Here is a 17,050-nt window from a genome sequence, read left to right as displayed (position 1 = left end):
TTGAATCCATCAGACCTTGCATTGTGTGAGGTTTCTTAAAAGGCCACCATTGTCTCTCTCATTCTATTTACCATGGAAACATACAGTAGCAATGTGGATTTTGTCTTAAATATTTATTTGTGCATACAGAACTGGGTGCAGGGTCAGAGGTGCAGGGGTGGTGAGAGGATTCACCAGAGACAGAGTGGGGAATAGGACAGGCCAACTGACTAAGTACAAAAAGCGTGTTTATTGAATGTTGTTGGCAATTTGTGCTTTGTTGATGGGACCAGGTAGATATTAAAATAAATAAGCAGAAATATATTTGCTTCATGAAAGAGTTCAAAGGATTTGATGTTTTAGGCATGATATTTTGGGCGATATTTCTTTGTAGAACTGTAGTGGAATTTGTGGCAAGGAATTTAATGATTGGAATTAAATTTGATCACACTTTGACTTCTTATCATCTTCTACTTGGCTTACCTTGGAGAATTCAGATAATTTTATTAAGGTAAAGTTCATAGCAGTCCTCAGGTTGGTTTGTAAAAACACTCCTTACAAAATAATGGCTGATTGATCTCACAAGATTTAGCCTGAAAAGATTCCTTAATGCTACTTAGAGATCATTACACCTTCTAAAAATCATTACTTGTGCCTCAGGAGTATTGCCGTCTGTGAAAGCATTGTTGCCTTAACAAAGAAACCCTTGTTTCCTGCAGGACAGAATAGTGGAGATCGGAGTATTTTGTCAGAATGTCTGTTCTGATGTTCCCAGTGCTCTTCTGGAGCTCTGAATGCGTTGGCTCAGCAGGTGTCAGAGAAATTCTGTTGCCCCTGGTGGGGCCGGACCACAGGCTCGGGGTGGCAGCCCAGGGTTAGAGGGAGAGCCTGGCTCCTTCTCTGCTTCTACCTGAATTGCAGGTCCCCTGGAATCCCTCTTTTGCCACCTTATTTGCCTTTTTCTTCCATCTCTCATGTTTTCCACTTGGTGCTGATCTGTGCAGATGTCGGACCTGTGCAGCTCTGTCCTCATCTAGATGACTGGCCTGTGGACAGCACCTAGTGGAGGCCCTGGCACCTCTAACGCGCTCTGTGGATGCTAGCCTTTGTCAGAAGAGCCTCCAGGGTGCTGGTGAAATGTGCTCCATGCTAACTGTTCAATTATGGTATGATAGAATACATATCCTTCAAAGAGCTTATTTTCAGAATACTGAATTTTGTCTGTTTGAAATTCTGGCCATATTTCTTTTCACAGTAGTGGGTCACTTTGTTTTGGATGAGTGCATTCTAGGAAAAAGGCATTTCCGTATCTAACTGCCTGTTTTACTCTTGGTCATTTGACTAACCGATCTTAGATTGCAGCTTAATCACTGTTCACAAAACAAGACTGCATTTTTCATATTAACAAGCCCCTTTCTAGCAAGAAGTGTTAACACTATTTAATGGTCAGGCTAGACTAAGTGGTGGAAAAGGAGATAATAGCTTGTTTAAGGTGTTACTTATCTAACATGTTTGAGGAATATCATATTCAGTCACCAGGTGTGTCATATAGTCATTGATATGTGGAAGTGTTGGTTAAAAAATGTTGACATTAATAGAAAAATTTAGTATTTAAATTTCACAGCTTGAAAAATGGCAATCCAGCGATGCTTCTCAGTTAATTCTGTACAGTTGTCTTCCTCTATCACCAAACTCATTTTGCAGTAAAAGTGGCACTTTCGATTTTGATTGCTTTGTTTAAATTCAGACTCTGTCCTGCAGTTCACCTTTCCCCTCTTATCTGTTCATTACTCTTGCAGATATTTATTTTGCTAAGCTACAGATTTTTCAAGTCCTGTGAGAGTCCACTAATAAAAAGAGAAAAGGAAAAGTAGATAGATATTTCGCTTCAGAAAACCCACTTTCTGGTGGAGGAGATTAGATGAGCCATTTCATTATTCTGCCATAGTGAAATAATTTTAATAGGTAATATAATTGAAGTCCTGCAGAGGATAACATTTCAGTCCCTGTAGAGGGGAAGAACCTGGAGAAAGTACTAAAGACTAAAGAGCAATAAAAAGGAACTAAAAAGATGATTATTAAGCAGAGAGAAAAGTGTGTGTGAAACCACGGAGCCCAGAAACCGCTTGCTTGTGTAGGGAGCATGTCTTCATCAAGTCTTGCAGGAATGGGGAGGATTCCCCCATCACCTAGATAAGGTTGAAGAAATGGATTGGGACCAAATCTGAAAGGTTTTGAGTTCGTGCCATAGACGTGAACTGCCAGATGTAGGACTTTGTCGTCAACTTTTGCTCCCCACCTCATCTTGAAGTTTGAGGGTTGTTCTGACTTCACTGATCACTAGTGCTTTTACACTAAAGCACCTTCATAGGGGAGTGACACTGTGAACCAGGTACATGCGGGATGGCTAGTCACCTGGCTTAACTCAAGGATGGCTATCCAGGTGAAGAGAGAATGTGAGAAACAGTTAAGGCACTTCTCCAAAATTATTTTGCTCTCAACTACGAGCAGCAGTGCATTGATAACTGAAACCAATATCCATTCAAGCTGGCTCCACACGGAGTTACATGTTTAAGGGACATTCATGCTCACAGAGGACTTGCTTAGGAATGACCTATGCCTGACTAGAAGGTCAGTGCTGTTCTGTGTGAACATGGCACAGGGAGATGGACTGAGGTTTCTCTTTAAAATTAGTGGGATCAGATCTCAAAGCAGAGGAAGCTAAGGGAGTTGAGGTTTCTGTCATAAGCTTCATTCCAGCTACCATTTGGTTAGGGAGGGAATCATGGTAATCACGAAGAACCTAGAAGGTGTTTTAGCAATCTTTTTCAGAATCATCTTTTAAATTTTGTTAAGTTTGTTACCATGTTTCTCATTTACATTGATTTCCCCCCCTGTATATTTAGTGCCCCTTTTCCTGACTCTTTGGACTTGCTATATTGCCCTTCTTGCATTTTCTTCAGTTGAATGTGTAACTTCTTTTCATATCTAATTTCCTGTGAAATTTTCCTTTAAAAGTTAATCACTTCATGGCCAATCCTGTTGGAAGATATTGAGGCCTCAGCCAGTGCATCCTCTTAGTCTGGGCGTGCTGGAGAGATCTTGCAAGCTGATCTGTGAAAAGCCCCCTTGATTCGCCTTCCTTGTAGCATAACGATTTTCTAAACTCAAACTGAGGTGAAATGGGAAACTATTTAAATTTTAAATTATACCACTTTACGCATGTGATTCTCCGACACTGTTTCCAGTAAATTGTTAGCATTGTACAGTGTTAACAGAGATGCCCAGGTCAAGATAACATGAAGAGAAAATCAACAGGAATTTCACCAATCATCCAGTCCACCTTCACTTTAGTAATGAAAAAAGTTGGAGCCTTGAGGGCCAACCACCTTGGTCAGGGTCACTCGGTGAACAACTCCCCCAGCTGCGGTTGTGGTCTCCTGGGTTAGTGCCTTCCCCCGTGACACCAGTCCCCTCTGGGGCACCTTTCCTGTATGCGGTTTAAAGTCACTGGACTTGAGAGGAGTTGTGGAGGAGGAGACCTGTGTCTGCAGTGCTGCCTCAGCCCCCTTGCCCCATCTCGGCTTGTTGGGTGAGCCCCTTGCCTTTAGAGACATGACTGACCCTGTTATGTGCTTCTCTGCTCACCCACTGGGTTCTTAACTATCAGAAAAGACATTGCCCTCTACATTCTTTGTTTTCGAGATTCCTAGGGACATTCTGGTCACATACTTGGTTTGATTTTGGTTAAAATGGTAGAAGATTATTTGATAACTTCTTGTTCCTTTCATCTTAAATTCTTAGCACCTCCCTCAGTTCTTAATATTTAATATTTAGAGCTACCAACGTCTGCTTGAAGAGTGAATAAAGAATGAATGAATGAATGTACAATCTGTAGTTTATTCCTTTGTCTGTTAGTAGTGTTACTGATAAAATTACAGCAGTGGAGTATATGCATATTGTTACTGTTTCTTAAAGACTTCCCTGTCTGAACATAATATGGATAGATGGTCTTGTTTGCTCTGTATTTAGGAGCTTGCATTGGTTAAAAAGTTAGTCTTCAAAAAATACTTGTGTGCACACTGTAGTATTTCCATTGTTTTTAGTACGGGCTCTGTCCATTCTTATGCATAGCTACATGCGCCGAGCATAGTTTGACTTCATGGGAAGGCCTGTAAAACAAACTTTTGTAACATGAGTTATTTCTGCTGATAATTATCGTTTTTGCTCTGTCCATTCTTATGCATAGCTACATGCGCCGAGCATAGTTTGACTTCATGGGAAGGCCTGTAAAACAAACTTTTGTAACATGAGTTATTTCTGCTGATAATTATCGTTTTTGCTCTTCCTGCTTTGCACTGATTATAGCAGGAGGAAGAGGGAAGAACTGGCTTTTGCAATATGCGCCTTAAGCTCAGAGCAGAGAGAATGAAAGCTCACTGCTTCGATTCCTTCTTGAGCAGAACTGAAAGCCTGATAACCGCCAGCCAGGAGCTGGGGGAGTTAAGAGCAGCAATTTTACATTACACTGGAGTTTCCAGACTGGCATGGAAAGAGATGCCAGTATTAGCTATTTGCATCTTACTGTAGCCACAGGGATACGTGAACAGCTGGAGAATTAATTTGATATATATTCCCAGAAGCCTCTCCTCTGCCAACAGAATTCCATTACTGTGAGCTTCTGAGTGTGTACTGTGAATTTGTTTCTTGCTTTTTAATATCTGCTATAGCATATTTCTGGCAAGTGGATTGCCACATAATGGGGTGCAGCTATATCGTGGTTTGGAGTAAACTCCATTAACCTGAGCAGATACAAGGTAGAAAAGGTAAGACTCTGTGAGTACACATGCCACCTGCCTTCTGGAGCCGGAGACTTCACATAGGCACACAGTACTTCGCTAAGTACGAGCAGTCATACTCCCGAAAGGTTTGAGTCCATGTAGGTGGGATTTCGGACACCAGCAAGCAGACGGAAAGCTGTTTTGAAGGGCAGAGAGGGTGAGTCTACAACCAGGTGGGCCAGGGTAGCCATGGCTGGGTCCTGGCAGTGCCTCTACTGAATTGTCATTTCCCAGACCGGAGTTGACCTGTCTCCAACCACCGTCCCAGCTGCCTCTATCTTCTCGTCCATTTCCTCAGTGCTGCCTTTCCTGCCTTTGGATTGCAACTCCTTCCTAACAAGCCTTTACTTCCAAAAGCTTTTGTAATAAATATGGAAGGAAGACATTTCTTGCATCCCTAAGAACACTGGGAGATACTTTGGAGCAGAAAGACCAAGTCTGGTAGGAGACAATATGGCTATTGAAAGTATAGGTGTTTGTGCTTTGGCACCACGCATATGCTCTATAAAGAAAAAATACTACACTAGAAATGAGATAGCTGCTGGGCATAGTAGGGTTAAGAGCAGGTCGTGTAAGAGCTGTAGCACTGTGCACACAGAGAACCAACACTAAGAATCCCAAAAAAGTCCTGATTTGAAGCCGCCCCCAGCCGCACCAGGTCGCATCTGCGCGGGCCGGTCAGCCTGTGCTGTGCAGCCTCACACGCCCCTGCCCCGTTCACTCTGCTTCCTTCAGTGCATCCGGGGCCCTGACAGCGGGGCCTTCTACTGCAGACCAGTGTGATCAAACCCAGCACAGAAGATTCAGGGTTAACTTGCTCATCATGATTTTAAGAGCCAGGGGGAAAATGTCTCTTGCCTTCCTTCTTTACTTGCACCCTCCCTGGATAATTCAGGGTGTGTAAGTTACCATGGCTGTCGTTTCTTGCACTCCTCCAAGGATGGAATCTCAACAGGATTACTGGCCCTTTTGTGAAGTGTTCACTTACAGCTGTGATGTTCCCTTTAGCTGTGAGAACACTGCTCCTGATCTTTTCATAACATTAACGTGTTAGGGAAATTACATAAGAACCAACACATCTTCTGCACTTTGCTGACTTCATTTTCCTTTTCTTAAATTATGTGTTAGCGAAATCACTTTAAAGAAACTCATTTTTATGGCCCACAGTAAGTGTTGGGGGAGAAGTGCCAGTGCCCTTAGTGATCGCTCAGCCCTGGATCCGCCTGTCTTGGCCCAGGTAGAGCAACAAAACATACTCTTTTTTTTTTTTTTTTTTTTTTTTTGTAAGTGTATCTTTTTCTATTGAAGTAGCATTGCATTATAACATTATAGAAGTTTCAGGTGTGTACCACCGAGAAGCAAACATGTGTATTTAATACATTAAGTTCACGGACAAAGCACTGTGTGCATTGGGGTCAGGCCTTTCCAGGTAGCACCCTGGGGTGAGTGTGTGCTCTCAAGCTGCGGGATCCATGTTTGTGAAGCCATGGGCATCTTGGTAGGCGTCCTCTGTCGCTGCAAACTGTGCTTGTTAGTCTTTGCATTTTCCCCACTGTGTTTTTGCAGTAAATACCAATTACAAAATAATGAGTAAAATAAAACATCAGTTACCCTCCAGAATGCCCTTGGCTGAGGCAAGTTATTAATTTTAGGAAATCTCAACCCTTGGTTACAATCTTGTTAACATGCCTGTGGGGTAGCAAGGGGTGCTCCCAGGGAGTCTGCTGTGTGCTGGAGTAGGGAGTTTGGCTCAGCAGGAAGCACTCTGCTCTGGGCGGCTTCTCCGTCGCCAAGAGGGATGCCAGTTAGATGTTCCCTGTAACAGACCCTCACTGCAGTATTTGCATTTGGCCAGGCAAGAATTTTAATTCACACATGGTATTATTAGATTCCCCTCATTTTATGGTTGCAGAAAATAACCCCTTGATTTGGTGTCTCGCAAACTTGGGCAGATGGCCAGGGGTGTCCTCACCAGTTTGTTTTAGCCTTTCTGGCCTGGAGAGTGTGTCTTGTCAGATGTGAGTTCCAGGAGGAGCTACCTAGTGTGGGTGGGTGAAGCCCAGGTCTCCTGTTTTTAACTCTTAATGTTCTTTCTCCTTGATCAGTCCAAAGAAAACCCAGAATTTACTTCATAGAATCAGAGCCTTCATCTTTTCGCTGTATCTGTGCATTTGTATAGGAAGAGAGGTTTTCAAACACTGAATTTGTCAAATGCTGACACTGTTGTACTCAGATTTGATTTCTGTAATTAAATCTCAGAAAATTTTTGCTTTGGGTCTATTAGATTGTTTTAAAGTGTCGAGTTCTGTAGGAGAAGAACAGTTATTTGCCGTAGAAGCATGTTGTACTTGTAGTAATTGTGAGGGAAACTGTTTGCCAAACGAAATGATTAGGATAGCGCATAAAATCAAGTGTTCTCAAAAAAAAAAAAACAAAGAAAAGAAAACATGTCAGACACTTCCGGCTTCAGAGCTGAATGCGCTTCAGGACAGGGTGGCCATGGCACCCCCGAGGCCAGGAGGGGAGCTGCAGGCCTCCTGTGCGTCTTGAAGCACTGCCTGTCCCGGCCCTGCTACCCAGCGCGGCTGCTGGGATGGCAGCGGAGCAGCAGCATGGCAGGGGCGCGTCAAGGGCAGCTGCCTTTTAATTCTGATTCCACATTCAGGAGAAATGGTCTTCCTTTGGGGAGGCAGAGAGAAGCATCTGGCAGTGAAAATGAATTGGCTCTGAGAACAACTCCTCGGACAGGCGGTTAATGCCAGCCAAGTGATGAGAGGTGGAAGTCTTAGCCCTGGTCTGGGAGAGACACTAATGATAGATGATGCCTGGCGAGCAAGGTGCCAGAACATGTCCAAGCATTCCTTTAAAATGTGTGCCTTATTAATGCTCTATAATCTAAACATCACCTACTGTTCTGTTTGAACTCTTTGTGTATATTCCTTTTCAGCCTTCCTTTCCTAGTAATGTAGAAATTCCTGTTGTCTTGAAAATAGGAATGTACTGTGTGTGTGCATGTTCTATATATGTTGCTTCTGAGGGTAAATACAAGATAGGAAAACAAGCTTCATAATGTAAAACTTGGGTTTTGTTTATTTATATTTCTAAAATCTTTTTACAAAGAACGGAATGATCATATATGTGAGCCTAATCTTCTGCAATCTTAACATAGTAGCTTTTCTAGTTAACTTTTTCAAAAATCACCTGAAGTTCTGTATACTGTAAATGATGTCTTCTGAGACTCCTTGAGAAGAGACTTATTTCAGTGAAGGAGATAGCATGTGAGTGATGTCAGCGAAAGTAAAGCTGGCCTTAAAAACCATGGCCATTGGTTGACTCTGTCATTTATGCAAACACATTCTTAACATGGCTTCATACCTGAGTTAGAACCATGGGTTTGAGGCACCTTAAATTCAAGCACTTTTAAACTTTCTCTCCAGATAGGTTATCAGAAACATGTTTACTATTTTAACAGTCATTGGCCAGTCAAGGTACTCTAAATTATCTACTAAAGATAATGTGAAGAGGAAGGAAAATCCATGTATGGTCCAGGGATTTAGAGAAATAGCCTTGTTTCCTGTCAGGTTTCAGTTACGGGGAGTATGATTAAGAATCGAACCTGCCCGCCATTATGTCATGTCTGTTTCATTTGTCTGAGCTGTATCTCATGACGTGCTGGTTTTAAAATCTGCTTTATTTCTACCATTCTGATCCATTCTGTGAGCAGGGCACTGGTTTGTTCTTAGCTTCAGAATTTGGCGACCTCAGCCCGCTAGGCTGCCGCCCTTAATTTTGTTGTGGTTTGACACTGCTTGTGGGCAGGCGTGGACTTCTGCTTCTGCACTGAAACACGTCTGCGGGCTCTGCACCCCTGGAGCCCCCTCTTGAATCTCTCGGCATCTGATTTTTGATGTTTGTTAGCAGTCTTGATGTATTAAGTGCAGAGCTGTTTTAAACCTGAAACTGGTCTTGACCAGATGGAGTAAAGAAAATCTTGTCTTTTAAAAAATAGTTTTGTAAATTAACAAATGTCACTTTGAGCGTGAGAAAATCTGGGAATCTTGTATAAGATTTAAAAATTGGAAGAATCTCAGTTGTGAGAACACTTAAGAGAAGTTTTGGTTTTTGATCTCAACCTTGAATATATAGCTATTTAATGTCTACGTGTGTGGCTGCATGTAGTTCAGCCTCCTCAGTTACTAGAAGTCTGACTTATACTCATTTGTAAAATTGCAGCCCAACTGGCTTTGGTAAATTGAGGTGTCAAAATCAGATGTTAATCTTGACATCCTCATCTATTTCAGCTTTCAGACAAGCTTTTGAATGACGCTCCAAGCAAACGTTATGTTGTGGTTAATTATTTTACAGATGAGAACTGGGATGATGACCAGCTGCTTGGTTTTGAACCATGCAATGAAAACCTTGTCTCTGGCTGTAATATAATCAACGGGAAATGTGAGTGCGACACTATTCGGACCTGCAACAATCCCTTTGAGTTTCCAAGGAAGGATATGTGCCTTTCAGCGTTAAAGAGAATTGAAGGTAAGTACTTATTTTTCACAGTGGTAAGCCTTAGCATTGTGTAACTCTATGCAATCATAGTATTTGAGCTTGTTTAAAAGCAAAGCTTACAGGGACACAGGGCTTTTATAATTTCAAATAAGATGTGTAAAGCTGACCAGGTTCTGATGTGATGAGATGTGTGTGTGTGTGTGTGTGTGTGTGCAGCACACGCATGTTAGCTGGGATCGTGGGTGGTACTGCTTGGTTGTATGAGCAGGGTAGATGGTGCCAGCTTGCCTAGGTCACCTCTGCAGAATGGATGATTTCACAAGTGTTGTGCTTGAGATGAGCATCTGCTGTCATCAGGTCGATTCCGCTTGGATGGTGTTCCGTGAGGAGAGTCTGATAATTAGAAATGCAGCTCATCTGGCAACAGTGTTTTTTTTTTAGAAGAGTCGGGAGAGTTGGGTGCAGTGACAGTTGAAGGCTTAGGCTAGTTTTGATATGGAGCAAAATCACGTAGGAGTGGGTGGTTATCAGGTTCTTTGCCTTTGAAATAAAGGCAGAGATGACATTGAAGTAACAATAACATTATACTAATGTGGCCTATAACTTTTGTACATTGATACATAAAACCTCAAAAAAAGATTGCGGACTTGAAAATGGGATTTGTAACTGCAGTGATTATGAGTGCATATATATCGCCCCCCCACACACACACACCCCAACCTGCTGCCATGGCAACCAGAGTTGCAAAAGGAAAGGCTTGGGCATGGGCCTCAGTCTCACCCCTGACCAGCATTAACAATCTCTTCAGCTCAGGTTCCTCTTGGGGTGGGGGGAGGGCTAATGAAGTTTTCTTACATATAGCTTTTAACTCTTAATATGATGCTAAGATGAAGACTTTAGAGGTTAAGTTTAGATATTCCAAAATCCAATCTCATAAGGACAGAAGATCTGGACTGAGGCTCTTGAATTGTCTCATGTTTCTAAGTCATATTCAGTGGTAATAGAGTAAGAGATTTCCAATAGCCTTTAAAATAGCCTTTCTTTTTGTAGCTACCAGTGCTGCTGAATCATTGAAAAGAATATAGTAGAAAATAATAGAACAGAAACCTTAGGACTGCAGAGTCTTAGTGAAAATCAAAGTCCTTGATTTTGAAAATTGGAAAACTGAGCTCTACACACACAACAGTGACCAGCCTAGAGCGGACTCATGTAACAACCAGTCCTGTGTCACCTAATGATGAAGACCTGTTAGGTGATTTTAGCTGTGGCAGCGTCATAGGGTCCTGCCTGCTGCACACCTGGGACCTGTGGGGACCCCAAATACATGCATCACATGTGACTTGCCAACCAAAACATCATGAAGTGACGCATGAGCCTTCTGTCAACCACCTCGTGTATTAGATGACATCATGTGTCTCCCAGCTCTTTCTTTTTGGTCTTGGGGCTTTGGGCACTCTCCCACCCCCAACCCTGCTACCACCCCCCAGAGGATGTGCTCTCAACCTGAGTGTGTCAGCTTTGAGAGAGCTAGACGAAGTGGTCAAGGGTCTGTTTAAATATTTAGATAGATTGCTGACACATTTAAAACTACATTCTATAAAGGTCACCAATTCAGATTTTTACTTTTTGTGTCCTTATATTTCACAAACTCTTACTCGAGTGTTCAGATGCACCACTGCCTTGCCGTTGTCTCGCTGCCTTCTACATGGTTTGACTTCCTGCCCCAGCATACCCTCTTCACTACTACCTGAGATGTTGGAGAGACAGCTGATTTGTTCAAAGTTACCACAATACGTTTTGTTCCAAAAACAAAATGCCTTTTGACATAAAACTAGGAAATTGCATTTTTAGTTAGGTAGGTATATGTGTGATTTTTACAACACACAGATTAATTGCACTGATTTTTAAAATGATGCTAAAAAGGCTGCTTACGAGAGTCAGTACTTCCAGTCTTGAGAGAATCTCTTGGGAATAAATACTGTAGCTGATTAAATCTCTTAACCCTTTAAAAAAAAAAAATGATTCTGTCAGTTGCCCTCTATAGAGTCCAAAAGTAGGATTGGTGAGGTCATTTAAGATTAATGTTTCTTCTACAAATACTACTTTGCTTTTCAAAATAAAGCACTTTACAGTTTTCAAGATTTTGTCCCTATTTAGTGGATTTCCCTTGTGTGAGATAAAATTTTGAAGAAAACCCTAGTTACATGCAAGTATGTTATACATATGAAGAATGAGTGAAGATGTAAAACTGTGTATAACTAAGTTGTTAATAGCAGTGGAGACCTGAATGCTATAGGGATTGGGAACTGCATGATAAGGTATCCTGGAGGAGATAGAGCCTGAACCATTTAGACTCTGATGGTGTGGATTCTAGGAAGGAAGACAGTGTGGGCACAAAGGATAAAATGTGTAATTGAAATTTGGATGAGTTATGTTTAAAACACTTGGGAAGCTAGTCTAAAAGCGTAAGGTCTTAAGCTGCTAGATAAGAGGAAATAAAGATAAGGGGGCAGAATGGACCCAGTTATGAAGTGTCTTGTGTGTGGTGCAGGGAGCTTAAGCCTGTTAATATGAGCTATCAGAAATCATTTTAAGTTTATGAGCAGAGAGAAGCAGAGCATGGCAAAATCAATGTTAGGTGGAGTGGAGCAGCAGGGGGAGGTGGTGGGATTACCAGAGGAAGATAGTGGAGCCAGAGGCTCATTGGAAAGCTGTTTTAGTTATTTAGATATAATCTCACTGGAGACTGGACTGGGGCATAGGGAAACAGCAGTGGGCACACGCCATTTTGATGGGAAAGCCTACAGCACCTGCTGACAAATTAGGAAGGCTGCAAACACACAAAGATGCTTCAAGGGCCTGAAGCAGTAGAACAATCGTGCAAATACTACAAGTGGGAAAATTCCCTTAATGTGTTTTGTGATACAGTGCAGCTAAAAATAGGTTGTCTTAAAGTGTCAAGAGGAACTTTTAAAAAGTATGGGAGATACTACAGAATGTTTGAATGATGAAAAGAGAGATGTAGTAGAATGGGAGAAACCAGTTAATGTGAGAAAGGTGATGAGGGTAGGCGTAAAGAATTTCAGGAGGATGAAGAAGAAAGCTTTGTTTCACAGAGGTGTGATAAACAGGGTCACCAGCTGACACTGAGCTGGAAGGAAAGTTGTGACAAATTGAGGAGGGAGAGGGAAATGTAAAACTGGCATCTCAGAAAGAGAAAATTCACTAGGGAGATGTACGAGGTCACCTGCTGGTGCTGCAGTACCTGTAGTTAGTGGTTATGAATTTGAAGAGAACAGAGGGTACAATTGTGTGCTTTTCTCTAGCCCTGGTTGAGGTGAGGTGGATTTAACCATGGTTAAATTCATGAAAAACCATGGTTTTTCTAAATCTAATACAAAGAGAAAAGCACAGAGATTAAGGAATCTGCAAGAGAGTACTTACAGTGTTTGACCAAGCACTTTGTGCTAGGAAGGACCAAAGCAGCGAATAAGCGAGAGGGTCAGTGGAATGGTGTTGGAGTTAAATCATTGGATGGAGAGAGCACTAGGGAAGTGGGCAGGAATTCATAGTCAGGATTCAGAAATGGACACGATATTGGTAGTGAGGACTTCATCCAGATAACCTTGGGTACAGTTTGATGAGGAGGGGTGGGAAAGAAGATCTTCAGAAGTGGAGGTCAGATGGCCGAGCCAGCACGATTGCCCGGGCTGATGATGAAGTCACTGGAATGAAGTAACAGCTGAGCAGAAATTCTGCAGATAATGGAAGAACTGTGAGCAGGTACAACACAATCTGATGGCATGTTTTGTGTGAACAAGGTTTTATTTTGTTAAGAGGAGGAGAAGAATGATCTGAAAGTGACAGTGAGAACTAGGAAGACACGGATCCCACCCCCGGGATTTATGGAATGTGGGAGAGGGAGCCGTCCCCACCCACGAGGACTTCTTGGGACAAAATTTAGTAGAGGAGACTGGTTTCAATTAGCGCACAAAAGTGAAGGGAACATCTGGAGAGGAAAATGAAGGCGGCAGGGATTTGGGTGATGACAGCCGGAGTCCTAGAAGACACAGTAGAAGCTTTAGGAGGGGAGCGTGCAGGGTGCGGAGGATTCTTCAGAGCCAAGTGAGGATAAGAGTCCAGTGATGACGGATGAGCTGCTAAATTTAGACTTGGGTCCAGTGGTCTCTTACGAAGGTGAAGGGCTTGGTCTGGTCAAAGTAAGCCTTTCTTTGAAGACTGTTCTTGTGGGCGGATTTGACAGTGTTCAGGTGAGCAGTGCTGGCTGTTGGAGGGGAGGTGCAATCTTCCTGCCAGAGCATAATGAGAAAACATGGGTGTCCACACCTGTGCTTTGGGAGTAAATTCTGGACATGATTTCCAACATAACTGCAGCATTTTAAAAATTTATGGAATTCTTTGTTGAGCATATCTTTGTCGTGTTTATAGATACATGGAGAATACTAGTCATTTCTGGGTATTGAAAAGGATCCTGTGTATCACATGTGTTTAAGAGGGAACATGTGAGTCCTGGGCTTTACCATATATTATTCCTAAAATGAGTGTATTACCACAAAATCAGTTTGTCTCAAACTCAGAGGCCACTGATGCATAGCCAGCCATGACTTCAAATAGGATGACTAGTCAGAATAAACTATTTCCCCAAGGAAAAAGTTTGACAAAGGGAGCAAACCTGTAAGTCACTTCACCTTGACCTTTACAAAACATAATTTTATGCCACTCTACCAGTGCAGCATATACCAGTGGTATATGCTCTGCTGAGCTCTACAACAGTTAAATTGCTCACCAGGAGTCAGAGGAGGCCCAGTCTAGCAAAAATAGCGCCATCCTCCATAGGGTTTTCCTGAGGAGCCATGCTGGGGGTGGCTCATGACATAGTGAATAAGTTGGACATGTAAACTTGCATATGACACCAACTTGAGATAAAGGACTTATTTTCTAAGAAGTATTTAAATTCCGAATGGTTGTAATAAATTCAAGATTTGTCATGAGGCCTTAGATAGCCAGAGGCAGAGCTATATGGGATCCGTAAACTGATCCTTGGTGCACTCTTTAGCCATTGCTGTATCGACATGGTTTCCTATACGAGTATTTATTAGGTGGATTCCTCGAGGATACTCAAAGCTGCCCAAAAGGAGGAAGACATGGAGGTTTTAGAAATCCCTCTCCTGTTTCAGCTAAGGGCGCTTAGAGGTAATATTAGATTGTTTATGATTTTAGGCTATATTTAAGGATTTTCTCCTTTAGAGGAAAGACCATCAAAAATTGGCATGTGATACTTTATATCACTGCCTGATAGTAAGTGGACACAGAATCGCTACACATTCTTTTTTTTTTTTTTTTTTAAGATTTATTTATTTATTCATACAGAACTGGGGTACAGGCCAGAGATGCGGAGGGTGAGAGGATTCACCAGAGACAGAGCGGGGAGCAGAACAGGCAGATCGACGAAGTACACTGCTGAGGGGAGCAGCGGGCGGGTCCGGAGAGGTCTGCCACGCCATGTGGTCACCTTCGGGGCAGGCGGGAATCGAACTCATGAGGAAGCGGCTTTAGATTCTCAGTGCTGTGCTTTAACCCGCTGCGCCACCAGGGAGGGCCTCGCTACACATTCTTAAGGACAAATCAGGGAAGATTTAGTGGAGGAACTGGGCACTGAGTCCACCTCAGAAATGTTGGGCTGGCTTAACAGAAAATAATTTGGAGACGGATTCAGAGGTATAGAAGAAGGTGGACAGAGAAGGATACACTGGGCAGAAATTCCTCAAATTGGCAGCCGTAGTGACATAGACTTTGGGGAAGGTGTTAGGGGTAGACCTCAGAACCCGGGAGGAGGGGTTGGCCAGATAGATGCGTGAGGGTCATGGTGGCTGAGGCGTGAGGGGCATGGTGGCTGAGAAAGATGCTTCAGGCAGCAGTGATGACCTCGGTAAGCACAGTGTCATTTACTAGGAGACAAGGAGAGCAGCTTTATGGGAGGTAAAATAAGGCGAATTCTGATTTTGTTTTGTTATGTTTGAGGTATCGATGGAGAATCAGGAGGAAGATGAGTGTTTCAGGTCTGCAGTTCAGAGAGGTCAGGCTGGAGATAAGGACCTATGAGTCATTCTCATAGGAAGAGCGCTGGTCCTGCCTTGAGAGCACAAGTGAGGTGAGGAGCAGGAGCACTTTAAGGAAAGTGACGGTGACAAAGTATATAATGGGGACAAAGCCACTGGCATTGCAGGGGCACTAAAAGCATGCTGCGAGGACCGGTGAGGTGAGGCAGGGCCTTGGAGGCCACATGCAGCGCGGGAGGCAGCCCAAGCACAGCACAGTGCTGAGCCCAGCCTGCGTGGGCCCTCCTGAGAACCAGGTGTCGCCTGGGCTCTGCGCTCTGATCTTTACTAATGGGTTACCTACTTTGTACTCCCTTATTTGAGAAAGCCTTTAAAAATGACTACAGATGAGCTGATTGGATGGATAGCTAAGATTAGCGCCACTCAGAGTAGAAGCATGGACATACTCAAGTAGTTGGATGCAAAAGTAAAGAAATAGCCTCGTCAGAGTGTCATGGGGTGCAGAAGACTCCTCTGTCAGCGTTGGCTATCGGTACCTTCCAAGGAGGCTCCTTTCATTTTAGAGCTATTTTTTTTAAAGATTTATTTATGTATGCATACAGAACTGGGGTACAGGCCACAGGTTCGGGGTGGTGAGAGGATTCACCAGAGACAGAATGGGGAGCAGAACAGGCAGATGGACGAAGAATACTGCTGAAGGGAGCTGCGGGCAGTCAGGGCAGGGATCAAACTCATGCTGAAGTAGCTTTAGCTTCATAGTGTTGCACCTTAACCCGCTGCGCCACCATGGAGGGCCCATTTTAGAACTATTTTAAGTCAGTCATTCCTTCCTCCAAAAAATGTATATTGAGCACACACTATCTGCCTATTCCCCTTGGAGTGAACCCCCTGAATGTTTTCCCCCTGGTTAAAGTAGGGACCCTTTTCTAAATGTCCTGAAAGGTGCAGATGAATCACATTCTAGATGCTCTTGAAGCATCCCTTTTTTTTTTTTTTTTTGAGATATGCTAGAAATGTCTCATATTTCTAAGTATTTTTCTACTCTGAAACTTTAACTGCCTAAATATATTCACTTACACAGAAATCAAAGTTCAGAATGAAAGAATTTGTTTATATGGACTTTCATGTCTTTTTTTCCCTACAGCTGCTTAAAACAAAAGAAAGTTTGATTCCATATAGTATGGCTACATTGTTTGAAGCAAAACTAATTATGACATAGAGACAAATGTCTTCTGTTTCATAGTTTTTTCTTTCTGCTTCTACAAACCTAAACAACATTTGCTTCAGAGCTTTAACTTCTATTATTCTGTGCTCTAAACTTACTATTTTAATCCTGATTAAGAACATGTTAATACTTTGTGAGCTTCTTACTCCATTTTCAGCTTTTTATATCCCCCTCACACACACACACACACACAAGAATAACTGCTATGTGTTAGTTCCATTGTTGCCTTTTCCTTGGTGTGTAGACTACAGCACGCCCTTGGCTGTGTGTGGCCAAGTCAGATACTCTAACTCTTGCTGCCAGCTGTACAGTATGTTAGTAGACAAAAATGTAATTAGCGTTCAGAAAGAAACAGGACACTGTTTGCTTTAGTTCATACAACATTTTTCCTCAAAAGTTTCTTGGTCTTGTGGGTG

The 17,050-nt window shown here is 42.7% G+C and overlaps 1 protein-coding gene across 4 annotated transcripts in view; it reads left to right on the top strand.

Moving 5' to 3' along the window:
- The window catches only part of CRIM1 (cysteine rich transmembrane BMP regulator 1 (chordin-like)), a 161,881-nt gene that overhangs the window by 25,659 nt on the left and 119,172 nt on the right, over nt 1-17,050 (top strand). For all 4 annotated transcript variants that reach the window (XM_004686299.2, XM_012727506.1, XM_012727508.1 and 1 more), the window contains exon 2: nt 9,186-9,359. In XM_004686299.2, the coding sequence (XP_004686356.1) occupies nt 9,186-9,359 (174 nt within the window). The remainder of the gene's footprint in view (nt 1-9,185; nt 9,360-17,050) is intronic.

This window comes from Condylura cristata, unplaced genomic scaffold (assembly GCF_000260355.1).
Source record: "Condylura cristata isolate star-nosed mole 26May11 unplaced genomic scaffold, ConCri1.0 scaffold00020, whole genome shotgun sequence".
NCBI lineage: Eukaryota > Metazoa > Chordata > Mammalia > Eulipotyphla > Talpidae > Condylura > Condylura cristata.
Note: the sequence above shows the minus strand (reverse complement) of the source record. Positions and strands in the feature narration are given on the sequence as shown.